Below are 25,695 nucleotides of genomic sequence, written 5' to 3'. Positions count from 1 at the left end.
CTAACAGAAAAACACAACAACTGCATACTCACATATGTACACTCATATTAACTCATATGATAGTGTTTTGTTTTGTTTTTTTAAAAAAGAAAAAATAAATTGTGGAAAAAAACCTGGGAGATTTTATAGCCTTTAAGCAAAAGTAAAAAAAACACACCAAAAAAACATGTTGTGAAGTATACTCAAACACAAAAGTATTTGTTAATGTATCAATGTTAAAGCATTAAGAAAGGTGGGGGGATCATATGCATATACATGCTCACTCACACACATTATCCATCCACCCATCTTCTGTACCCGATCGTCTGATCAGACTCGATTATGGGCGTAAGCAGAGTAATAAACCCCCCTCTTTATGTGTAAGTGTTCATTTGAGAGGGACTCGGGGGAACGATTGAAGTGACTTAGGCTTTGGCATGGATGTGGTTATCACAGAGGCTGTTTTGAACATTTCAAAGGCGGCTGTTCTACTTGGATTTTCACAGAGTATTCTGTGGATTTACAGAAGAAAGGAGAGGAATCCTTCATCGAGCAGCTCATCTTGGATGAATAAGACTTGCTGATGATGCCAGAGGTTCGAGATCATTTTGATATCCACTGATTAGATGAATGGATGAAGATGTGCGTCAGAGGAAACTGGATCAAACCGACAAATGGATCAGAACATCAGAGGTCAAACTTTCAGAGAGTGAAATGACTTCAGGTTGCTCAACTATCACCTGAGCATTGCTCGGACATCTCAGAGTATATTGCTGATCAGGTTGCTTACACACATAGTTTCCATCTTTTCCAAAATTATATGAGTGTTTTTTTTCTTTCCCTTTAACCTTTCTCATCGCTTTCGCATTTTACAACTGCAAATACATGTATGATTGATTTTAGTTTATAAGTGGTTTGAATTACAAAACAAATATATATTCATTTCTCCTGTAAAGTTTTCATTTTGGGAAGCAATCAATCAACACATTTTGGAATATGTTTTATTAAATAAAACTTGTACATATGAAACCATCAAATGTATAAAAAGTGGCAATGGGTACAATTGATTTAAAACAGTACTAGATTGGCAATAGTTCCAAAGTCTCACAGCAATTGGATATTCTGACAGACTGGACATAATATTCAAAAAAATAGTATTTGTATAAACGATACAGTGGAACAGAATTTGAATTTAAATTATATTGTGTTTTCCAAAATAATCGATACATTTCCTTGCAATTGTTTGGCACATAAATTGGTGGACGTGCGCGACATTAAGGGGGGCTGCTGCATGAGATATTTTAATGAAAACCTCATCAAAAAATATTTCCACACACTTGACAGTTTCTGAATTGACCAAAATGCAGCACAAGCAACTGCCTGCTGGTATCACTAGTCATCTAGTATGTGGTCACGAACTTCCCCTCAGCACTTGGTAACGCAGAGCATCGAATGTCAAGTCGCTCGGCCGCTATTAAAAAAAAACGGTGAATACACGTGAACGGGGTGACTAACTCACGAAAAGCCATACTTGAATCTGCAGACAACTGATGAGTAAGTAAAGGTTAACGCTCACATTTTTTTTTACAACCTTTATATACGGTGTCCTCTTTACGTAATCAACATTATGTCTTCCACTGTGCTGTGAAAATAATGAAAGATGAAATGAGTCATACTGCTCAGCCTTTTCCTGAATGTGTACATCATATTCGGTCTCTTTTTACTCAATCACACTTTTTTTTTTTTTTTTTTTTTTTTTCAGAGTGACAAAACAACACTTTAGACGGGAGAACTCATTCTGTAAGACAGGTCTGGGTCAAAAAAAATCACTGCAATACTCAACAAGGATGAGGAATGATATCAAGCATCCATAACACAAATGATTAGTTGTCCCCTCACTAATGTCACCAGGGAAATTACTTTTGTAAATAAAGCTTTCCTGAGTTGGAGCAGATATTTGGTAGGGCTCAGCAGCGTCATGAATGGAAACCTTTGAAAAAACATTCAGGATCCTATAAATAAATGACTCCGAAGAAAGAAAGTCATGGACATTCTGGATCCAGTTGCGGGCACATCATTCTGATGCAAACACTGTCCTTTGTCTTCTACGATGAGGGACTCCGCGTTTAGATTTTCCAGAAAATCTTCTTTCTGTACAGGATGTAAGAGATGAGGACCCAACAGGAAGTGGCCACGAGGTTCTGGGTGAGGTGCTCAGTATGCGACTGGCTGTTTGCCATCTGCCAGCGGAAGGGAAAGTAGTTCTCAAACACTTCATGACCCACGTACACAAGGATGGAGTTCATACCTGAAATCAGAGAAGAAAAAAAAAACCAATCTACAAATTAGTTGGTCATTTCTCACGATATTACATTTAAGGTTATACAAAACTCTGCCTTTCCATGTCAGTCAAGTTAAAGGCTGCAATTGTTTCTTGGGGCATTTTGCACTCACCGGGGTAGTAAAAAGGTGCCCCAGACCACCACTTCTTTACGTCCACTGTGTAGTAGACAAGTGCGAGCAGCACAAAGGCAAAACAAGCCAGAGTTGTCACATAGGACAGAGACCTGGATGGGGAATAAACAAACATGTCTGCTGGTTAACAATGAGAAATGCTGTGCCTGGTGAACTTCGACCATTTCAATCTAGGACTGGAGTGACTTACGAACTCTACACCTGCAATATATAATAAGCAAATGATCAATTCTGAACATTCTGATAAATGTTGAAATATTGTAGTATTTCTCACCAGAAACTGATGATAAACTTGAAAGATGGCTTCGGTGCTTTAATTATGCGGCAACTATTTTCAGTTAAGGAGCATTGAAAAGTAACATTTAGGTCTTATCTTACCACAGGTTCTTGTTGACAGGAATGAAGCCCTGGTCTGTCGAACACTTGGTTAGAACTGCTGATATGACTCCCTGTGTGAAAGAAGAGATTTCATTTTTCATCCAGGAAAAGAAAGTTGTGGAATAAATATGACAGGAATAATCCAAAAAACATTTGAATTAATCTTCTGGTTTTACGTGATTTACTTTCCAATCTGATCTGTTTGGTGTAGTAAACAAACAAACAAAAAACAAATCCTAATTGAAATGAACTCACCAGAAAAAGACCCCATGAGCAGAACCTTGACATAATACTTGTGGGGATATCTCTGTAGTGTAAGATTATCTTTCCTGCCTGAAAACAATTAGAAAAAGACATTTATTTGCTTTTGATCGTTGCAACACTGACATTAAAAACACGAACATATCCCACACAAAATGAAGACAAAGTTCAAAAGGCATAACAAACCTGTAATCCCAGGAAGGCGATGACGATGGAGTTGATGCTGCCGAGGACTCCCTCTGGATCGTATGCCACTTGAGATCGATAAATAACCTGAATTCAAAGAAAAGCTCAGAGTGTAAATTAACTCCTGCAGTGATCTATCCTGACTTATAGGAATGAACGTTTACCAGTCCAAATATTTAACACATACAATAGTATTCATACCCGTTGAACTATTCCACAGTTTATCACATTACAATCACAAATGCGGTTGTGATGTTTGTTTTAAACAAATAAAAAAACTGAAAAGTGTGGCGTGTGGAAAACTACAAGGACTATGAATACTTTTGCAAGCCAGCGTAAATGCTGTTATTCTTTCAGTAATTGTCCTGTTGTGGTGACGAACCCGTGATGAGGGAGTCTGGTAGATGTGGTTTTCTCCCAGCAGCCAACGATCAATGAAGCCAGCAGCTCCACCGGTGCAGTTAGTATACTGACCCATGTCCCCGATCCCCCCGGGGCCCAGATAACCTCTGCAGCAAAGGAATTGATAAAGTCAGAGTTAATCATGTACCAAACACTATATATCAATGGAAAAGGTTGAGGTTTTAAAAAGATACACAGTCTGTTGCTTTGTATTTAATTACATGAAACCCCCCCCCCCCCGATGAGCCATCAAACTAAATTTTATTTGATTTTGAAGGTTTTATTAGACGCTACCAATATATTCTCCAAATGTGGACATAAAGTTTTGCTGCTTGCGAAGCACTTCCCTTGTGGCCGTGCACACAATAGAACTCATTTATACAAACACAGCAAGTTTCACTCACGTTGGGCAACCTGGCACAGGAAGTAAGAAAGTGAGGCAAAGCCAGACGACCTCCAGGAGAATCACACACAGCCAGGCCGGCCAGTACAGCAGGATATCCAGGCATCGGGACCACCGAGCGTCCTGAAATACATCAGCACGTCTTACTCAATGACGGTTGGACGAACAAGTGATTGTGGTCAGAACGCAGTAATGAATTTACGGGATAAGATCACATATGAGTAGTCTTACTGTTGCATAGATGTCAAGGTGACCTCTTGCCACTAATAAATCTAAACTGGCTACAACCAAGTACGACCAGGCAAGGCGCTGCAGCACACCGGGGATCCGCAGATTGTGCCAAGACACTGTGGAGCAGATCAACACGGAGTGTGAGAAAAAAAAAAACACACACACACACGTGACCACATAAAGCGGAGAAGCAATGAACTGCTCCTCACAGTTTGATAGAGCATTAAAATATAACAATAATTTACGTGAGGTGGTTTGGTAAACATGAGCCTTCAATTCAACAGGGGACTTTATACTTACATGCTCCTTGACAGTAGTTTGGGTTGATGATGAGGAGTCCAATGATGAAGAGCTGTACGCTCCTCCACACAACTTTTCCAAGCAGTGAGCGACGGCTCGATCCCGCTCGCAGCATGGAGTTGATGGACAGAGCTACAGATGTGCCCATTATGAAGACAAACCTGCAGAAAGAACGAAACGCAGAGTCGACAATGTGAGTGGCTGGAGGCCTGGTGGCTGAACCTATTCATCGCTACATCTTCTAAACACAAGGTGCCAAATATCTGCTGACTCTTGCTGTCAACCCACTGGAAATAGCATCAGTCACAAAAGACTGTCACAAAAAACTGTCCTTCATTTATCATCACTATTTAATAACAATACAGCTTTTTCACTTTGAAGTGTGGGTGGATGAAAATACACTTTGTGCACAAATCCTAGTTTTTCTGCATCTTTGCCATTGTTATATAAAGGTGAATGCTTATTGGATTTGAGAGTATCAGGTGAAGTGTATTTGTGTAAGGGAGGCTGTTATCAACCGGCCATAAATATGGGCCAAAAGATTTGACTTAACTCATTCTGGAAAGTCAAAGAGAGTCTTTCAGAGAGCTGCAGCACTATCGACACAGCCAAGACATTTTATCATTATCAGAAAACCATACGATCGTTTGTTGCAAATAGATTTTCAGTCCTCCACTGAAAAGCTTTAAAGATTAAAAATAGCATGGCCCTTAACCTCCTCACCTGAACTAAATCCTAATGAGAACTTGTGGGTTCTAATTGAATGGGAAATTCAGAGCGGAGGAAATCTCTACAATTCTCTGGGAAACGGGTTGCTGCTGCACAAAAACATTGAAAAAAAAGAAGTCAGATTGGTATTTTTTTGGTATTTGCATTTGTTCGCATACTAATTACACACTAAGAGTTTCCCAATAACTGTCCACACATTCGATATATTCTCATTAATACAAAAAGCCCAAACCTCAATTTCACTTTCTTGAATATTTAAGTTTGAGGTTAATTAACATTTTGGGTTGACGACGAGCACTGGAGTTGCTCGGTAATAAAATCTGAAGAATATTTAATTTGAGCTTACCATGGGAAGACTAGATCTGCAATAGTGAGGCCTGTAACAGATATCAGGAACATCATATGAATTTATGAACTCTGATACTGAAAGAATTCACCAAGATCTAGGAATAGAAATCAAGCGGCGCAACAATTTAAATGAATATAAAAGACGAGCTCACCATTCCAGCTCTCGTGTCTGAAGAACCAGTATCGTCCGCCTCCGTAATTCACAAACACCATAATGACTAGAGAGAGCCTGTTAGAAACACAAAAACCTAATGTTTATCATAAACCGCTGGCCAAATTCCATTTTGCTTCATAGGATCCATTAGAAATGTCACTTGAAATATAGCAAACGGCCGCGGGTTTAGAAAGAAAAATGAACTGCCTTAAGGCCCGAGGCTCAAAGTATTGTCAGCTGAGGTGCATTAATAAGAAATAATTCCAGAGTCAGCTGCCAAATGTCACAGTGTCATAAGAATCACATGGTGGGAGTGTAATGACAGATAAGCTCGTATCTGTCACAGCTCGTGCGGCTGCTGACCCTCTGAATGTGTCCAGAGATCTGAGGCGCTTGCTGGTGCTGGGCGGAGGAGGGAGGATGTTGTCAGTCACTGGCGCCGTCATCCGAGGTGAGCCCAGCTCCTGGGAGGGAACAGTAACATTTGGTATAAAATACGGTTACAGCATAATTAAACTCACATGTTTCATTTAAAAGCAAAGAGTCAATACTTTGAAGGTGCTTTAAATACAAGAAAGCATGTGACTGAATACACAAGTCAGTTTAATTTGATGTCACGTATTGCACAATAAATGCTTGTTTTACAATCCTCATTTCTTCTACACCTCTTTATCCAACTCAGGGCACACTCACATTCACACATACAGGTGATAAAGCTCCTAATTAGTCTGAAATACATGTTTTTGGACTGTGGAAGGAACGCACGGAACAGAAAAAAACAATAAAGTACTGAAAAAAAAAAACCCAACAACACGAGTATTGTATGTGGCATATTAGGTCAAGCACATTGTGTTTGCCTACACTTAAATGTCGACTGGATCCCATTTTATGGCCGACTAATGGGGAAAAAAATAGGAAATTCCAAAGGGCGACTATATATTTTCTTGCCAATGAATAAAAAAATTCTCACTCACAGAGTTGATGAGTCTCTCTGTCTCCATGGACCCCCCAATCCGGAAGACGAGACCCCTCACTATGTTAAATCTGGACACAAAAAAACAATTAGTTTGTGGTTACTTTAATCATAAACACAATCTATAAATTTTCTGGTCTTGAAAAAAAAAAAAAAAAAAAAAGAAAATGGGTTCATCTTTCCACTTTGGAATTTACACAGACAAAGAACGAGGACAGCAAACTCACTCCAATATTCTTCTTGTAACGTTCACTAGCACAGCCAGTCCAGCAAAGATGGTAAAGGCAACCAAGATGGCTGTGCATAGAGAGAAACTGATATTAATCCAATGTCATTTGCATAGTATGGTAAAAAAAAAAATTTTTTTTTTTTTTTTTTACTGTTCTATTAGTTTACATTTACAATCAATGCTTTCCACAGACATGAAAGTGTAATGCATCAAAGCGTTTATCCCAAACGTAAGTCACACAGGTTAATGAGTATATTTATTTGTGAGACTCACGCATGTAGCTGTTCACCGGGGCTGCGTCAGTCACAACCGAGCAGTTCACAGATGAGGAGTTGACAATTTTAGCCCAGAGAGAGTAATTCCCAAACTCACCAAAGTGAAAAGGAACCCTGCAAAACAGAAATAACAAATCATGATTTTAATTCACTTTCAATTCATCCCCAAAATCTGTTCCTTGTCAGGAAACAATCCTTTAGAAGGATTTATTTAAATAAAGTATACAGAAAAGGAACAATTACAATAAGACTGATGGCTGAAGATATCCATTTTTTTCTCTTTAGTGATTAAAGCACCTTCTTCCTCAAGGTATCAAACATAACTCCTCACTCATAGTGTGGTCAGAATAACTACTAATCCTAGTAATAATGGTAGAAATATCAATTCTACTGCAATGTTTGAGCAAACAAAAACCTGGATCTGATTAGCTCAGATGTCAAAGGGATTTCACAGGTGAGTATGGGAATGGGTATATATATATATATATATATATATATATATATATAAATAAATATAAAGTTAAAATTTACTGGGTTAGGGGTCAGATGGCAAAAGGATTTGTTGTATTTCACAAAATTTAAATATACTAGTGTTAAAAGCAGATCTATGGAGAATCAATGACGATTGGCACTGGCTCAGTACATCTCTCTTATCAACCCACCTGGAACATTCATTAGGACATCGGCATTTAATTTAATCTGCATCACATCACATTTATTCGGACCATTTCGAAAACATTACGTTTTGTTATTATTTATGCCAAATATGCATCTCATTAAAACACTATTTTCAGTTTTTTTTACGTTCTGCAATTATCACAAATCCCGTGTGTGTGTGTGTGTGTGTGTGTGTGTGTGTGTGTGTGTGTGTGTGTGTGTGTGTGTGTGTGTGTGTGTGTGTGTGTGTGTGTGTGTGTGTGTGTATAAAACCACATATATTGCATATACAGTATATCTGATGAGGTATATGTGGTGACTTTAATCCTAAACTTACTTGCAGAGCTCTTTGTTGGTCTGGGTGCTGTTGAGCTGTAAATTGATCTCATGCTGTGTGCCTATGGCAAACTCCCCTGAGCTGGGAACACCAGGGCCGTGTCTTTTCGGTACGACTCCCAGCGTCTGGTACACACACTTAAAAAGCAAAAGAGGCAAAACAAATGGATAATATCCATCCAACAACAAGCCCCACAACCACTGAACCGTCGAGAGGGGGATATCTGCAATGTGTGATCCCACCTGGTAGCAGTGTTCCGACACCCAGGACACCAACACACCAGTGTCCAGCTCATTGTTGATGGTGAGGAGAGCTTCGTCCATCTTCAGTGACGAGTGTTGCCTCGAGCCAGCTGCAGGAAGAAACATCAAGACAAGAGGTGACAACCATTGTAATGTGTTTGAATGGTTCCACAAATGGGCCCCACCCAAGTGTCCGATCAGTAAACAGACATTGGTCAACACAGTTAAAATAAGTATTTACGCGCAAAAAACTTGTATTACAGTTTGCAAGTTTTAAAATCCATCCCAAACTGTACAACTACAAATAATGACACGGACATTATATAAGAACGATTATCCAACGATGAAGGTTTTGCATGTAAGAAAAGCCTTTTTTTCTACCGATGCTGCTGTGGTGCAGCGAGCCGTTTGGTTCGGTAGCTCACCTCAATCACACGTCGCCGACTGGCTGGAGGAGCCGCCGGGGGTCTGCGAGCTGGAGCTCGGTTTAACCGCGACCTGCAGACCTGCAGCTCGAGCTTGTGAGAGGGCTGACGTTATGGCTGCAGAGCCCGGCGGTCACATGCTGAATTAATCCACAAAAACACCCCCCAAGGAGGGAAGTTCAAACGGCTGAAGCTCTCCCTACCTCTCCGGAGTGGATGCTAATCTACTGTTAGCCTCGAGCTCACGTTTATAAAACTCCTTCATCGGATTAAATGTTGGGTTGAAAGAACGAAAACGACAGTCGGTGCACTGTGGTGATGTTAAAATAAAATCGAAAAGCTAATGATTAAACGGTACCGGGTCCTTTGTAATGAGGTTGCTGGTGGTATCCTGTCGTTACTTTGAACTTTTTTGTGTGTTTTTATACTTACATGCTGAGATTGGAGGCAGCAGCAGCGTCAGACACACGGCCACAACCAGAGCAGCCGCAGCAGAAAGAGGAAGCATCGCAGTTATTTCTGCTTGTGTCCTGTCAGTCTGCTGCTTTTTCTGGATCTCCCTGACGACTGACGATGTCTGTTTGGCGTTTTTCTTGGAGATCTTTTTGGCCATCACAGCTCCCACTTCCGGCATGCCATTGTTTTGACACGGTAGTGGGAGCGAGGAGGGACAAATCTCCTCGACCTGGAAAACTGCCGATCAATGATCACTTTTTATTACTGTGTGTGAGTGTGTGTGTGTGTGTGTGTGTGTGTGTGTGTGTGTGTGTGTGTGTGTGTGTGTGTGTGTGTGTGTGTGTGTGTGTGTGTGAGAGAGAGAGAGAGAGAGAGAGAGAGAGAGAGAGAGAGAGAGAGAGAGAGAGAGAAACACTTATTGAAGAAATGCCTGAAGCTGCTCTGATGTTGGGTCATTTTCAAGCCATCCTTCATTTCATGTTATTAATGAAATAATTGTACTTTCTGTAAGATGATATTGTTCATCATATAGGATGAACAAATTAGATCATCTGCTGGAAGGATCAGAAACAATCACTGACCAATCTGGGTTTTTGCCTATTTAATATATATTTTCTTCATTTGTGTGGATGTGTGTGTGTGTGTGTGTTGTTCTTTTTGCTTCTACTGGGGGTAATGTGGGGGTCACGTCACTGACTAGAGTTTCGCCAGGGTGAATTGAGGTCTTCTGACAGCCTCTGTTATTGATACCCAGCAGATGAACATTAAACGCCAGGAACACGGGGGCATTTCTGTCAGAGCCCTGTCACTTTGGAACAACATCTAACAACGTGTCATCATCCTAGACTTCTCCCGATTGTAAATCTAATTTGAAAACAAACATTTTTAAATGAACTTAAAGGAATTTTATTTCTTAATTTATAATTTAATACAGCCATCACTTACACTAGATCCACTACTACTACTACTACTACTACTACTACTACTACTACTACTACTACACTACTATGGGTGAGGGCAAGATGCACCATAGACAGACGCCAGTAGTTTATTATTGAATTAAATTCATTTATTTAATTGTATTGATTTGTCCTAGATTGTTTTATCTGCTGTTGGGATTCACCTTTTTTTGTCTATTATGTGAAGCACCTTATATATTATAATTGGCAACATTTTGCATGTTTTTTTATGATTGTGTGGCTATTTTTTGTGACTTTAAGTTTATTTTTTGGCGTACCTGTGCCATGCTTTCTGTGTGTGTGTGTGTGTGTGTGTGTGTGTGTGTGTGTGTGTGTGTGTGTGTGTGTGTGTGTGTGTGTGTGTGTGTGTGTATTGGTTATTTATTCGTTGTTGTTTTTTGTCGAGACCGCAGCGGACTCCCGGACCACAGTCAGAGCAGCTCCACCCTGCCCAGAGCTCGGGCGCATGCGCAGAGCACATTAGCAAAGCTCCCATTAGCTGAAGCTTCATCGTTCATAATGGCAGATAAAAGTTCCCAGAAAAGGTAGGATAAACAATATTTTAGCTTTGGTGTGTGACTTTATATTCAGACAAAAGTAGAACTAAAGCACGGCTCTGTTTGAAACGGTGAAGCTGCAGTGAGACTGTTTAAGACGGCTTAGCAAAGTATCTGGTTAGCATTGTGAGCTAACAAACACTTTCCTCTGTCATTTGTTGTTGCAGTGTGAAAATAGCTGCCGGAGCTTTGGTCTGTGTGGAGAGTGAGATCAGGGGAGATGTTACCATCGGTAAGGTGTTCTGAGTTTGTTGTCTTGCAGGAAGTTTTCTGATGCGTTTGGAAAACCTGCGTTTGTCCACGTCAAAGCGGATCAGTCAGGATGACATGTAGCTTCAGCTGTGTGAACTTAACTCCCAATAATCGGAGTACTTTGAGCCCGGTAAACTGCTTTTAGTTTTTAGGCACCGAATATTTGGGAAAAGCTCCCAGAAAACGGAATTCTTTTAAAAAACAAATTTGAAGACTATTGTCTTTGCAGCTGCCTTGTTTTGAAGCAAGTTAAGGATTTTTATGCAGCAATATGTCTTAATATTGCCTTTTTATTCTGCTGGTCATGTTGACTTTCCTCAGTTAAAGGTGATGAGATTGAAAAATAAGTAATAATAAAAATATGTGCTGTGGCATGAACTTGAAATCTGATTCAGTTTTTGGATTTGAAAAGGATCAAACTCAAAAATGAACGCCTAAAACTCCTTTCAGACAAATAAATGGAAATATGGTTGTGTAACTTGAAGATTTTACAATGTTTTCAACGAGATTTCCAGATACGAACAGTGAAAACATAAAATCTTTGCAATGTTGGATGTTATTGCAAATCAATAATTTATTATTTGGACAGTTTTGAAACACAAATATTCTTTTGATATCCTATAATGACAATATAGAATTGTAATTACTGAAGCTTGATAAGTTGAGAAAAGTATTTATAAATACATTTTTACTTTTCTTCACCATCTGTGTCTGTGTGTTTTTCAATCATATTGAATTGTAACTTGTTTTGTATAGTTCCTAATACAAGTTTAAGAATGGGTTGTTCTTCAGGTCCGAGGACAGTGGTCCATCCAAAAGCACGTATCATTGCAGAAGCTGGGCCAATCGTGATAGGAGAGGGCAATTTAATAGAGGAACAAGCTCTTATTATCAACAGGTATGTTTTGCGTTTCAGTTTTCTACTTTTTCCTTTCCATTCATAATGTTTCCGTGAAAATACCAGATGTTTTGCTTACTCTGCAGTTATCCAGAAAACATCACGCCGGACTCGGAGGTGGAACCGAAGACGATGACTATCGGCGTCAACAATGTGTTTGAAGTCGGCTGCGGTATCCTCTCCATTTGTTTCTTTGATATTAGTCCACAAGTGATCTGAAACTGTAACCGTTGGAAAAGATCACAGCAAAACAGTCCAGGTTTTCTTTAACCGACACTCAGTTTCTCAAGCCTTGAAAATTGGGGACAACAATGTGATAGAGTCTAAAGGTGAGACGATGGTAGCATTGTGTGTTCGTGTCGATAGGACAGATCTACATCTGTGGAGGAACACTTTTTCTGACTGGATCAATTTCCTGTTTTGCGTTGCAGCTGATGTTGGCAGAAACGTGATCCTCACCAGTGGCTGCATCATTGGAGCCTTCTGTCAGGTCAACACCTGTGAGGTCATACCGGAGAACACGGTGATCTACGGCTCTGGATGTATGAGGCGAGTTCAGACGGAGAGACCACAGGTATGAATTTGAAAGATCCACCTTGTACAAATTGAGCTTGTCTGATTTTTACGGTGCTGTATTTTATTAACTCGTCTGCTTCACGGTTCCAGCCACAGACTCTACAGCTCGACTTCCTGATGAAGATTTTGCCGAACTACCACCATTTGAAGAAAACCATTAAAACCGGCCAGGCGGCCAGCTAATCTTGAAGTGGCTAGAGAACCCGTATTCAGCAGATCTTGCAGGAAGAAAGCATGAATGTATATAAATATAAAACACCTACCTAGCCTGTCACTTATTTTTCCTAACTTGCTGATATTTTGTATTAACGGCAACAGCAGATGAGGAACTTCATCTTGCTGTGCTGCTGCGTTGTTTTCTATGACTAAACTAAGTCCTGAAGGAAAATCTGATGTTTGTCTTTTATCAGAGCCATCGTTACTACGGGCATACAAATATTATGGGAATTACTAAGTCATTGTAGTGAACGACAACAACATCACAATGAGGAATAAAAAAAAAAAAGCAGACTTCAAGAAATTCATTTTTTATGTAAAACACTTTATTACTCCTTTTTAAAGTGGCAACAATTCAGAGTTCAGGCAGCAGTACGTAATGTAAATAAAATGAGTTGAAATATTTGAGATTTAAACCACGATGTCGTGGTTCAGCAAAGTAAAACTATTTTCAAATTCCAAAAGAAGTAAAGTTGAAGATGTTTCAGGCTTGAATGTAATCCATGACACAAGGCTGTTTTTCCATTTGTAATATTCAAAGAATTGAAGGTTGCAGACAGTTCCTTCAAATAAAAAGTTCCTTTGCAATTCACTAAATGAAATGCTGGAAGAAAAAGTATTTACACAAGTCAGCCTCGTTGCCATCAAACAGTAACTCTGTGGTGCCCTCGGTGAGGGCGTTTGGTGTCTTCAGTGGTCGCGGTTCACGTTTCCCTCCAGTGTCCTTCAGCAGTTCTCTCACCAGTAAACAAAATGAGAAGAATTCCACAACACAGGCGCTATCTAGTCAATGTTAACGCAAACTGACCACTAAGGAATGAAAAGGAAAAGAAGCAACTTTCTTTCGACAGCCATCAGAAGTCTGTGGGTCGTAGTGGCACCAAGCTCTTCGTCTCCAGCCAGGTCTGAGTCAAAGACGCGTGAGACCGAAGAGATTTCACTTCTTCACAGGCACACCGTCTGAATAGTCCTCCAGGACCCCCGCCAAGTGGTTGTTGTGGGTCTTGAATGGTCTCTTTCGCTGACCACCTTGCTTCTTTCTCTTTTGAACTGGTAACTGCAGAGCAAACGGAAACACAATGACCACTGATGGAATGGCTGTTAATGGGACGCATCGTGTTTACAGGAAAACAAAAAGGGGCTCACCACTTTCTTTGGTCCCGTTTCTTGCATGGAGGAGATGCCTTGTTTTTTCAGGTACTCGTCAATCTTCTCTTCATCAATGGAGTCGACAGGGACACTCCGCCACAGCTTCTGAAATTCTGCAATAAGAGACGTATCAGGGTGATAAGTTACCACTGATTTGTATTTTGCATGAACTCAGCACAATAATTAGATTAAAATAAATGGACTTTGAAACTGCAGTTTTTTGGCCTGATGAAAGTTCAAAGTTCAAAATCCTCTTATTGATGTGAGACAGAAAATGGCTTAGCGCCTCTTCAGATTTGTGGCTCAGTGCTCGGGTAGAAAGATTAAGCGGCATCACGACTCCTCCTCACCTTCATCTACTGTAAACTGGCAGTGTTTGTCATTGTAGAAGAGAATCTTCTTCTTGTCTGGCCTCGTGATGAAGATGATCTGATCGCCCAGCGCCTGTCGACGATCACACAGCACAGTGTTCACTCATCACACTCGGTGAGCGGACAGGCCCGAGCCTCGGCTTGGATCACGTGTACCTTGATGGCCTTGGCGGAGTTGGGCAGCCCCTCCTCCACGTCATCCAGCAGCACTCCTCCCAGGCCCACCTGGTCATGTTTGTCCAGCAGCCTCAGCAAAGACTTCTTGTCCTTCAGGTTGTACTTGGGCTTGAAGCCATACGTCCCATCCCGGACTTCAATTTTGGGATTGTTGACCAACGCCTGAAAGATTGGAAGGTAGCCGGAAGGGAGAAAATTCGTTAGTAGTAGTAAATGTACATTAGTGTTAATTGTATTTCATATATTTTCCAACATTGAAGTCCAAAAGAGATGTTGGAATGTTCAGGAGTGATCTGTTAATTTTGTGTTTACCAAGATAAAAACTTAACATTGTTCATAGCATCCAACATATGGAGATGGACCAAAAAATATGCCTTTGAAGTAACCGATATCAGTTTACAAGAGATTTCAGGAAATGGGTTTTAGTGAAATGATGGACGACAACAGTCAGTGTACTACAAAACATTAGAAGTGTGGAAGCAAAGAAAATACAAACATACCTCGGTCATGAGCCATTGTTTCTGTTTCATGCTGATGTCCAAGAGCTTGGTCTCGTCCAGAATCTCTTCGAGTGTCAGATAATGCGTGTCGCCATTCTGATGCCTTGTCTGAGAATGAACAGACAGAAAACACAATGAAATCCAGCATAGAATCAATACCATCAAAAACAGCCTGCCATAGCCATCTTTGTAAAAGATTACGTCTTCAACGTCCACCACTGAGTCTTGAAATGTTCCCCACATGAAACTGCTGGGAGTATTTTACACAGTTTAAAACTATTAACAGTCAACAGATGGCATCAGAAATGCCCACATATAAAGCAAATCTATCATGTTGAGTGCCAGAGCAGCAGAAATGGATGAGTCAGGCCGTGAGTGCAGAGCCACAGCATGACAAACAAGCTGTTTACAGATCAAAAGAAAAAGTGGGGACCAAATGTTACACAGTGGACACGACTGACTCACTGAAAGAACAGCCAACAAGTGACGTTCTTCAGAAGCTTGATCAGAAACACAAACAAGCTAAGAGCGGCGTGACTGCTGATCGAAGCGCTTAAATCAACTTGGAGAGAAAACAGTGTTCAGTCAGTATCAGCTAGTTTCATGTTAGGAAAGGAAACTTAAAACAGTCCCTTCTAAAACTTGGGTCCCTTTAATTGAAGACGTCTCCTCGTGATTACCTTCATGTAATTGACTATCTTGGCCAAGCAGCCAAACTTGTATCCAGAACTGGCCTTGATGTTGATGTTGCCATTACTCGATTCTGTGAGGAAGAAAAAACACGTTCAAACAAATGATCAAAATGTTTTGCATCTTAACACAGACGAACCCCCGATATTTGAAACAACAGTTTTTTTTTTTTGCTCTTTTACACAAAGAGTAAAGAAAGCTGTTTGCTAGATTCTTTATATAAAATAAATACATTGAACTCCATTCCAAAGCACGTTCATTTTCTTTTAAGTGATGTCACATTTGTGAGAATCATGCATTTTGGATTGTTTCTATTGTCAATGATCTCTTTACATATATATATATATGGTATGTATGCCTTTATTGGCAGTTAGAATCGTTCATTTTCTTACTCTCAATTATTGACTCAACAAAACCTGAACAGGAAGATTTGTTCCTTTCTTTACATTTTCTCTGTTAATCTTCTCTGTCCATCCTTAAGAAGAAAAAGTGATTTTTAAAAAATGATTATTAGTTGGGGAATACTGAAGCTGTGATTTTTTTCAGCAGCAAGACAAGAACATTGATTACCTCAAAATAAGAAACTGTCAACATGGTGAATGATGTATTTTGATGATACACAGGCACATTACTGACGCCCCCCCCAGGAGACTGTCTGAAGCCCGGACTCCACAATCACCAATCAAACCACGAAACAGATGCTGAATCATGAATGATTCATGACGTGGGCGGGAGCTTCTGCTCCTAAGAGCTGCACAGTGGGCCGGACGCTGAGACTCTGACAGGCCGCTTAACGAATGGTGCAGAGGCAGGGCTAGAAAAGGAGCCTGCGCCGTTTCAGCTGAGACCTGAAGAGCGGAAAGGAGTGGCGGCGCCAGTGCACGAGCGACGGTTGGAAGCGCACGAGAGGAGGAAAACAGGTCGAGGAGTGAGTGTGGAGGAGGGAGAGCGTGGAAGACAGAGAGCGAGGTCGAGCAGCAAAAAAAGAGGAGAGAGAGCATTTGTTGCCTCGCATCTCGTGCAGGCTGAGCTGGACCCCCAGGTGAGTCCGGATCCGTAAAATAACGTGCGTTTGTGTGTGACATCAGCACATCATAACAAGCCACAGAATTAATTCAATCTACAGGCTGCTGCAGACTCCTGGCTGTGAGTCCGACAAGGTTTTATACGAGTGCTCCCCGCATTTACAGGGGAAATCATGCATCTTCAAATGCAGCCGAACCATTTCAATCACCACATCTACAAGTCAATTTATACTGTAACAATTACCAAGCCGGGGTGGACATTGTCCAGCTGAGATCAAGGCTGTAAAAGCAGGCGGTGGACTAAATAAAACATGGATCTGCCCGTCTGCATTAACTTGAATACCAAGCATCAGGAACTCCTCAGTGTCGTCATGTGTGTTCGCGCTGTGCATGAGCATCAGTCATGTCTGTATTTGTGGAAAAGCGTGACTCTGGACGAACTGCAGCTTTCAAGGCAGATCAATGAGGGAATGAAAGCTGCGTCGAGCCAGGAGTGCATTTGATGCGTGTAAGAGCATTGGAGGGGGGGTGGGGTGGGGGTGGGGGGGGTTAGTGACTCACTGTCTAGAGTGCAATGCCTACTGCTATTACACCTCTGGAGCCCATCTGGGGTGGGGCTCATTTGAGGTGAATTAACCGATGCTCCAGATAGGCAAAATATGAGTGACTGCTGTGACAAATAAAAGAGGGGTAGAGGGACGGCGGTGGGGGGGTTGACGGGCAAGTGAGCAAAATCAGTCAAAGAGGTTGTTGTCATGGTGATCAGTTGCACCGAAATTCATATTATGAGCTGGGCCTGCGATAAAAGGATGCTAATCCAAGGACCAGTAATAACACATTGTAAAGGACATCCGCAGCTTGCGGTCACTTGACAGTTATCATCATGATTCGAGAACAGTCAGAACCGTTCATCTAATCATGTAGCGTAAAGTGAGTCCTAAGTCTCCAGGATACTTTCAGCTTTAGCTGGCAACAATTTGTCTTGGACCCATTTGACCAACGCCACTGGCACAGAGACATAAATAATGTATCACTGCAACATAAGTGACTGCAATAGGAAATCCATTGATAAGAAACCAGAAAAGTGCAGCCAGTGTCTCTGTGTATATTACGGGACACAGATGCATTTTCATGTGACACAAAATGCACCATTATTGTTTAATTTCAAGATGACATATTCCAAACTGTGAATTCCGCCATGCGAAAATATTTCAGTCAGTCAAGACAAGTGAAGCTAAAATGGCTCGAGGAAAACAAGGAAAAGGTTCCAAAGAACGACCAACCAATCTTTGAATATGGATGAAAACTCAATAATCACACAAAACTAAAGGCCAACATAAAATAATAAAATATGGTGTCTCGTCAACAGCAAATCACGATAAACCTCTCAGGAATACACTAAAATACTAATATAAATAAAACAATTCCAATACACATTGGACAAAGCTATACAATTTTTATGAAAATCATTTCTAAATTAGAGAAATTTAGAGATGATTTCTGATTAGCTTTCTGTTTATTCATACTCTTGAGTAATAACTATAGAATTATATGATGTATTATCTGATTCCCCCTAAAAAAAAGACTTCCTAGACATCTCAGCCATTTGTTTGAAAAGGAGTAATTGCACTAGTGTTATGTGTCAAAGCACATTTTAGAAAAAAAAATGCATCAATTGATAGTGTGAAGGGGTAAAACAACAGCGGAACTATCTAATAATGCTAACTACGATTGTTGTACATTTAAATTATGAGCTGGAAGCAATGTGGAAGTTGCCAAATTTATGTAACGCAAAGAGAAAAATACACATGTTCGTGTTATTTTTTCTCGGACCACTCGAGTGACGTGGGTCAGCAGCCTTTAAATCAGTATGATCTCTAAATGCCAGTGACCATGTGCATACAGGAGTGAGCCAAGAGTAGGGGTGTGGGCAGAGGTACTGGCACACGGTTCCCGAGGGGTTTAAATGGTAGGCGTTGGCTGAGAATGTGAAAGGGAGGAAGAGAAGACGACCAGCCTGACAACGTGCACACTGAAGAGCCTTTTACCTCCAGGATCACGCCGCACTTCCTTCATAACAACATCCATGTCCCAGGTTCTGAGCCAGGAGTCAGACGCTCCATTTAACTGCGCAGTTACGTTTCGTTATCGTGCTTTTTAAGTCTATTTTTGGTCCGAAGCAGATGGACTCAGTAGGGTTTCTGCTCGTTCGCACCTGGAACATCACATTGTTTCATTTCACAGAAATCCTTTCTGTACTGATAGCCATGTACTATAAAAACACACTGTGCATTTAAGTGTATCTACAGCATGACTTTCTGTATGAATTATGTAGTACAACAATAATCACATTACAGTAAATTACCTGCGAGATGCCCTGATGGTTTTAAGAGACGGAAATGAGTTTCTCTCTATGCCTTCAGTGAAACGATGTGCTTCTCCAGTTGCACATTAATTCCCCACATAACGTACAAACATGCCTTTTCAACACTTGGTATCATGAAGCTCGATACATCAGGTTATAGCCATTATTTTCCCAGTTTAATCAGTCTCTTAATCTCTCCATCGTGAAAACAGGCATTTCAGTAATCTGACATTTCATTTCTGGTTTACTCTGCGGTGAAAGGCCATCATAATTATAAAATAAAATAATCCTGTTTTCTTCTTGTCATTTCCAAACAGAAACGATGGCGAACATCACCGGCACAATACCCCCAAGTCCTCTCCTTGAAGCAGCCCCACTGTCGCACGTCTCCCTGCAGGTCCAAGAGGTCTACCCCTTCCACGATGGCTGGAATGTGGCCTGTTTCATCATCCTCCTGCTTTTCATCCTGACTGTCCTGTCCCTGGCAGCCTTGGCTGTCCTCTACGAGCTGCTGGACTGTGGCTGCTGTGCCAAAGGGAAAACGCACCACCAGCTACAGGAGGAAGGGCCCGGAAGCTGCAGCAGGCTCATGACCGGCATTTGCAAAGAGCCAGAAATGCACACTGAGGTGGTGTAGGAAGAATCGTACTCGATTCCCAGTAAAAAAATGAAAGACATTCCGAAACTTCTCAGCTGCTGATAAGTAGGAAGAAGCTGAGAGACAATGTACAAAGGAAGGGGACAGTGGTTTTGAAAGAGCAAGACTAGCTTTTCATTATATTTATGAGGATATTCACATCCACAGCAAACCCTGGAAGCCATATTTTACATCAGAGGGGGAAAAAAAGAGCAAAGACAACACTAATAGTTTGGCTGATAAAACACCAATTTCGGGTACTTCTGAATAGCAGAATGTGCTGCATTAATTGGCTTGTTACTCGTTTTCTTTAACGGGCAATAAAGACTAATGGCCAAAACACAATAAAATAAATAAATAAAAAGAAACCAACAGGCATGTTTCATGTCTGAGCTTCTAGAAAACAGGTATACAGAAATTCTTTCCAAATCTAAAGGATTGAGTGTCCTACTTTTAAACTGATGAAACCTGTCAGGAGACAATCACTGCTTGGCATTGTCTGTTTCCCTGTTTTCCCCCCAGTGTTGAGTCCATGTTTAGCACTGCAACGTTTTCTCACGACAAGTTTGGTTGCTGCACAGTGTTGTAAATTATCAAGTCATATTGAGCACAATGTGTGATTTAATATGCCTTACCACAAAATGCCTAATAAATTATCACCAAGTTATGTCCGTTTCTTTCTAATAAAACATGGAGCCGCTTCACGTTGGGTGCGATAACAGGAGACCGTGCAGAAGGTCTACATGACATCACGCAGAAAGTCCAAACATTCAACTAAAATGTGATTGTCTTACACATTTCAATGCAACTCCCAAATTGAGTACAAAACACATTTCTGTGAGGGTTTGTAAAGTCTCTGCTCAATGTAGTACGACGACGACGAAACACTGAAGATACAGATCATGTTTGAAAAGCATGACGGTGCTACCCAATTGTTCCTTCTACTTTGAGTGTAAATTCTTAGACAGTGGCATTTATTTAAAGCCAAGAGATAAAGGCAACCAGGATGTATATTTGGAAAAAGGTGATGTGTATTCACTCAATAGAAGTAATGCACAACGACATCGACTCCAGCATTTGTATATTAACCTGCACTGAACTACGTCTGCTGCTCCTGGTAGCTGTAATCCCGGTCTGAGAAGATGACCCATCTCATCACAACAACGGCCTCACCAGATCTGCTTCCACTTCACTTAGTGAGGCTGCACGGAGGTAATGGATTACACTAAGTAATCCTGCAGAGCGCCACTTGGAGAAGAGAGCCTTGTGCAGCATTTAAAATCGAAGTGCTGCTGTTGACGATTGTGACTAAAAGCTTTTGAAACACACAATATATTTCAGGGAAAATGTTAAAAGATATTCAATGTATGTTGTGGTTCCTTTTCAATTAACTATTCCGATTGTTTTACTTTTATTGGACTTGTTGGATGAGTCAATTTTTTTTATTTTTTAAGGATTAAGTCACCAGGAACATCTCTAGTTAAAGAAAAGTATTTTGGCCAATGGATTTTTGTCTTTTACGACAATAATTGATGCAAACTGGTGAATTAAAACTGGATGACTTTTGAGGGCTAAAGTGAATTAAAACACTAACAACAGAGCAAAGTTTGGATTACATTACACATCCAGAGAGTCCTTATGTTCTGAACACCATTTTAAGTTTCCTTTTTTTTTTAGGTTGCCACTTCACAGTGAAATAGTATCCTCCATAATGTAATGAGCTTTTAACTGGATAGCTTGGTGTCCCGTTATCCGACCTGAGGATAAAACACGCAAGGTTCCGGCAAGAAGTACAACAAATTATTAACAATAATAAAAAAGCTATTAAGTACGATTAAGCACTAATGTAAATTCATTACATAGCTTGTATGGCTCATATCAACAAAGTGACAGTACAAGAATCAGATTGTTTGCAGGAATGAGAATAAGATGCTGTGATCTAGATGAGGCAGTATGTTATTGCAGCTTGCCAGTTAGAAGAGGCTGGCAACTAATCTCTTGTCATTTCAAATGTTTGAGAACTGTCATACTAGTTGGAGAGAATCATCAATGAAACTGATCTGAACTTCAAAACTGTCTTAGATTTAAGAGCACAGAGATTTTTTATTTTTTTTTTCTAGCAGTGTGCACAGGTATATAGAGCTTTTACCATATAATGAATGCTGTGTGGGCTGTTGGTTGCATTTGCTGGACAAGTTTCCTTATTTAGGATACACAAAGCTTTCTGATCTAATATTATGGTGGCCTATTAAAGAAAACTCTAATGGTGGTGGACATGGGAATCAGTGAAGCTGTAAGTAAGCAATTCGATAGCCCCCACCACTTGAACAAATATGAACAATTTAAAATAAATGCATTTCACTTACCAGTACCGTGTTTGGACCCTGAGGAGCTATCCTTGTCTAATTTGGGCTTCTTCTTCTTGTGCGATCCAGATTCGGATGCAGCCTGTCTCTTCTCGACAGCTGGAGTGGAAAGAGCTCTTTTCTTGAAGAGCTCTCTGTCCCTCAGTAGAGCTGGATCCATACTGGCACCTTCTGAAGTTTGAAGAAAAAAAAAAAAGAAGGACACAATCAGTTAAATATCAAACAAATTGTCCAAAGCTCTGGGCAAACGTATTGGTTGCCATTTAACATGAGAAATAATGCCCATAAAAACTACTAGACTACAGTGAAATACAATAATGAAGGGCCTGAGTCCCTTGGAGTCTGAGATACGAAATGAACTCAAAAGCAAAGTGAAAACAGGTGTCATCTTTATAGCACATTGGACACTCCTATACCTATTCAAACCAGCACACTGAAAAGTTGGGAAAAAGTACCTAGGTAACTCATAAAAACAGCAAAACAACATTTTCCCTCACCACTTCTAAGATACTTGGTAGGAAACCCAAAGATAGACACAGACTATTATTCAACTAATTATCAATCTAACTTGCTAAATATTTTCTAAATGGACTTAGAGGGGAGGATCCAGATGCATATATTAGTCATAGTAGAAATTAGACATGTCCATATTTACTTATTTCATTTTTATTCGGACTCATTTGATGTTTTCGACATTCTATTCAATCCAAAAAAATGAACTATAAAATTCCAGAGGAAATTTTTGTGTGCCTGCCTCTCACTGCAGTGGATCTCCTGTGGTCTCCTCCATGAGGTGACTCTCCCATCCGCTTTGAATGCGACATTTTTTCGCATTTTCTTCTTTTGCGATTTATTTGGAAAGGGTTATCGGAATCCTTAACAAAAAAAAAAAAAAAAAGGGCTGCCTCGGAATGTAATCCTTGCGCATTGCCACTAACAGGCACAAGAATAATAAAAAAAAATTTAATTACCAAGGACTTTCAAAACATAAAATGTAATTATCTTGTTTGTCTTGACAATCAAAAGTTCAACCGGTTAATTGTTCGGGAGATCAGTTTCCATGTTTGTGAAGCAAATGTTACAGAAAACAAGTCCTCACAATGAAACTCAACTGACATTGTAAATAGACCATTTGCAGATGTTTACCTACAGACGAAAATAAGATGCATATGTGGGCATTACGTTGGCCAAATTTGTATTATTTTTTGGGCAAAATGTATATAGCCCATTCAGCCCAAGGTTGTTTTCAAAAGCAACACGAGGGCTAACCAGAATATTGCCAGTGAATAATTCAATAATCCCCGGAGAGAAACTAAACCTGGACTAGTCTAAATGAGCTAACAATAACATTAGCCAGGCTCCAGTGAGCTAACGTTAGATTGTCGGCATTGTTTTAAATCAGCTTTATGAGGATTTAGTAAGTCAGCGTCAACCTCAAGGCAGCCGAATAAACGTGCCTCGCTTCATCCACCGTGGAAAACTCAAGCATGTTTTTAATAATAAAAGCCAAACGAGGTAGCAGTTTAGCTAGCGTTAGCACGGTGGGTGAACGTTACCTGGCACTTTGTGCTGTTGTCACCCCGGAGAAGCCGACAGCTCCCAACTTTCCACGGAGGAAATGCGGCAGGAGTTGATTGCACCGAATCACTGTTTCGCTCTAAAGAACACTGTAAGACGACATTAGCTGACTTAACTTCGTACACATCTCGTTTTCATGTTGTACGTTCGCCTTATCGACGTCATCGCGTACAGCGTCCACAAACAACGCGTGACGTGACCACGTGATACAATTTTATTTGACTTCTTATAAGTAACGCGTTCCCCAATAAATGGCTAATTTTCAAGAAAATTTTTCAAATTTCTGCTATAATAATCAAGGACATAACTTAAAAAAGTTAATACTTGGAACTGCTTAGAAATTCATTCATCTCCATTCACACCAATTGGGTTATAAATCTCATTCTGGATACTCGCATTTGTATATTCTTTATAAATTCATTCAGAATACATTTTCTCTCTCGCAAATTGTAAACGTCCATAGTAGAAGTGGCTGTTAGTATCAGCAGAGTAAATAGCTCAAATTGGCCGCTTAGTGGTTTCTTTTTAAACTGCAGGCGATTTATCCACTTTATTTCCCCTTCAAAGAACAGATGCAAAAGAGCATAAATCCAAAATTATTATTATTATTATTTTTTTTTATTTCACCAGGTTTTACATTGAGCCTTTGAAATCAGTGTTTTTCTTCACATAGTCACAACAAAAACTATCTGAAAAAAGTGGCAAAGCTATATATATAAAAAAAATATTTCTCAAGCCCTGGTCCAATAGAATAAAACACAATTGATCATCAAATCAAAAAAAATCAAAATTGGGACAAAGATTTAGTGCTAAACCAAATTTGTTCAATAAATATAAGCTTTTTTCTCCCATTTGGCTCATCCAGTCTTTTGTCTTCAAGACAAGCTTCTGATTTGACAAGTTGATCAATAGCATCTGGTTTTATAGATAAATAGTTTTGTGCATCATCTGCAACACAATTTAAGTTAGTGCAATGTTTCCTAATAACATACAAGGGGCATGTATAATGTGAAGAGTATAGGTCCTAGCACAGAACCCTGTTGAACGCCATGGTTGATTTTAATCTGAACTGAAGAGTCTTAATTAACATGAACAAGAAGTATCTGTCTGATAAATATAATAGTAGATATGAGAGTAGTTATTTTCTGAAATTATTTTCAAATTGGCACATTTTTTAATGTATTGACATTTCTCTTATATGTTTTATGTGTTTTATGAGCCTGTTTTGTTTGAAACTTGATTATACTGCTCCTTGTCTTGTCCAGGACATTCTTGAAAAACAGACTTTTAATCTCATTGAGTTTTTTCAAGTAAAATAAAGGTTTAATAAAAAGAATAAAAATTTTTTTTTAAATAGTTTCAAATGCTGCAGTGAGATCTAACGGGACAAGAACAGAGACCAGTTCTTTGTCCGAGGCCATGACAAGATCATTAGTAACTTTGACCAGAGCTGCGATGATGAACTCCTGACTAAAATGACTCATGGATCATTTGTACATAAATGGTCATGTAGATGACTTGCAACAACCTTTTCCAGGATATTAGAAATACAGGGAAGTTTGGGTAATAGCCTGTAACTTGTTAAAACACAAATCCATCCATCATTTTTCTATACCAGTTTATTCAACCTAAGGAGCAGAGCAACTACCAACTAAGATACATTTTAGATTTCTCGTCTATCATAGGTCAAACACACAAAAAAAACTCACACACATTTACATTTACACAGGGCAATATGAAGTCAGTAGTTCAAATGCAAGTTTTGGGCCTTTCTGGGGAGAAAATGTAAACTCAGAGAGCACCTCAAGTCAAATACAGACTTGAATCATGTGGCATTCTTGCTATAAAAAGGTTCTTAACCATGGCCTGAGTGTAATAAATTGTTCACTAAAAACGAAGTACCAACATGACATCTCAAGAGGAATTGTATGTAAGGGTG

At 39.9% G+C, this 25,695-nt stretch overlaps 4 protein-coding genes across 5 annotated transcripts; 2 read left to right on the top strand and 2 right to left on the bottom strand.

Moving 5' to 3' along the window:
- Window positions 1-970: 970 nt before the first annotated feature.
- Window positions 971-9,790, bottom strand: hgsnat (heparan-alpha-glucosaminide N-acetyltransferase). 2 transcript variants are annotated; one of them, XM_080463028.1, is made up of 19 exons: window positions 9,417-9,618; window positions 8,985-9,124; window positions 8,560-8,669; window positions 8,318-8,454; window positions 7,322-7,437; window positions 7,047-7,116; window positions 6,821-6,890; window positions 6,210-6,310; window positions 5,845-5,921; window positions 5,691-5,721; window positions 4,616-4,776; window positions 4,316-4,431; window positions 4,086-4,207; window positions 3,662-3,788; window positions 3,280-3,366; window positions 3,088-3,165; window positions 2,833-2,903; window positions 2,434-2,546; window positions 971-2,287 (listed from the first exon to the last, which is right to left on the bottom strand). In XM_080463028.1, exons 3-19 carry the CDS (start codon window positions 8,638-8,640, stop codon window positions 2,106-2,108), a joined length of 1,740 nt encoding a protein of 579 aa, XP_080319154.1. In that variant the 5' UTR covers window positions 8,641-8,669; window positions 8,985-9,124; window positions 9,417-9,618; the 3' UTR covers window positions 971-2,105. The 2 variants fall into 2 exon arrangements, with proteins under 2 accessions (XP_080319154.1, XP_080319153.1); XM_080463027.1 differs by lacking the exon at window positions 8,985-9,124 and having other exon boundaries at window positions 9,417-9,790.
- Window positions 9,791-10,834: 1,044 nt separating this feature from the next.
- Window positions 10,835-13,396, top strand: LOC308110119 (dynactin subunit 6-like). Its single transcript, XM_080464213.1, has 7 exons — window positions 10,835-10,944; window positions 11,124-11,188; window positions 12,001-12,106; window positions 12,193-12,278; window positions 12,388-12,435; window positions 12,538-12,680; window positions 12,773-13,396. Exons 1-7 carry the CDS (start codon window positions 10,919-10,921, stop codon window positions 12,863-12,865), a joined length of 567 nt encoding a protein of 188 aa, XP_080320339.1. The 5' UTR covers window positions 10,835-10,918; the 3' UTR covers window positions 12,866-13,396.
- gtf2e2 (general transcription factor IIE, polypeptide 2, beta) lies at window positions 13,213-23,957 on the bottom strand. The gene is made up of 8 exons (XM_080464212.1): window positions 23,735-23,957; window positions 22,179-22,349; window positions 15,776-15,858; window positions 15,096-15,203; window positions 14,575-14,757; window positions 14,398-14,491; window positions 14,045-14,160; window positions 13,213-13,955 (listed from the first exon to the last, which is right to left on the bottom strand). The coding sequence occupies exons 2-8, from the start codon at window positions 22,336-22,338 to the stop codon at window positions 13,836-13,838; spliced, it is 864 nt and encodes a 287-aa protein (XP_080320338.1). The 5' UTR covers window positions 22,339-22,349; window positions 23,735-23,957; the 3' UTR covers window positions 13,213-13,835.
- On the top strand, window positions 16,728-19,812 carry smim18 (small integral membrane protein 18; the record flags this gene model as incomplete). Its single annotated transcript, XM_080464214.1, has 2 exons — window positions 16,728-16,827; window positions 19,493-19,812. The coding sequence occupies exon 2, from the start codon at window positions 19,498-19,500 to the stop codon at window positions 19,810-19,812; it is 315 nt and encodes a 104-aa protein (XP_080320340.1). The 5' UTR covers window positions 16,728-16,827; window positions 19,493-19,497.
- Window positions 23,958-25,695: the final 1,738 nt, after the last annotated feature.

This window comes from Lipophrys pholis (assembly GCF_963383615.2).
Source record: "Lipophrys pholis genome assembly, chromosome: 5".
Taxonomy (NCBI): Eukaryota; Metazoa; Chordata; class Actinopteri; order Blenniiformes; family Blenniidae; genus Lipophrys; species Lipophrys pholis.
Note: the sequence above shows the minus strand (reverse complement) of the source record. Positions and strands in the feature narration are given on the sequence as shown.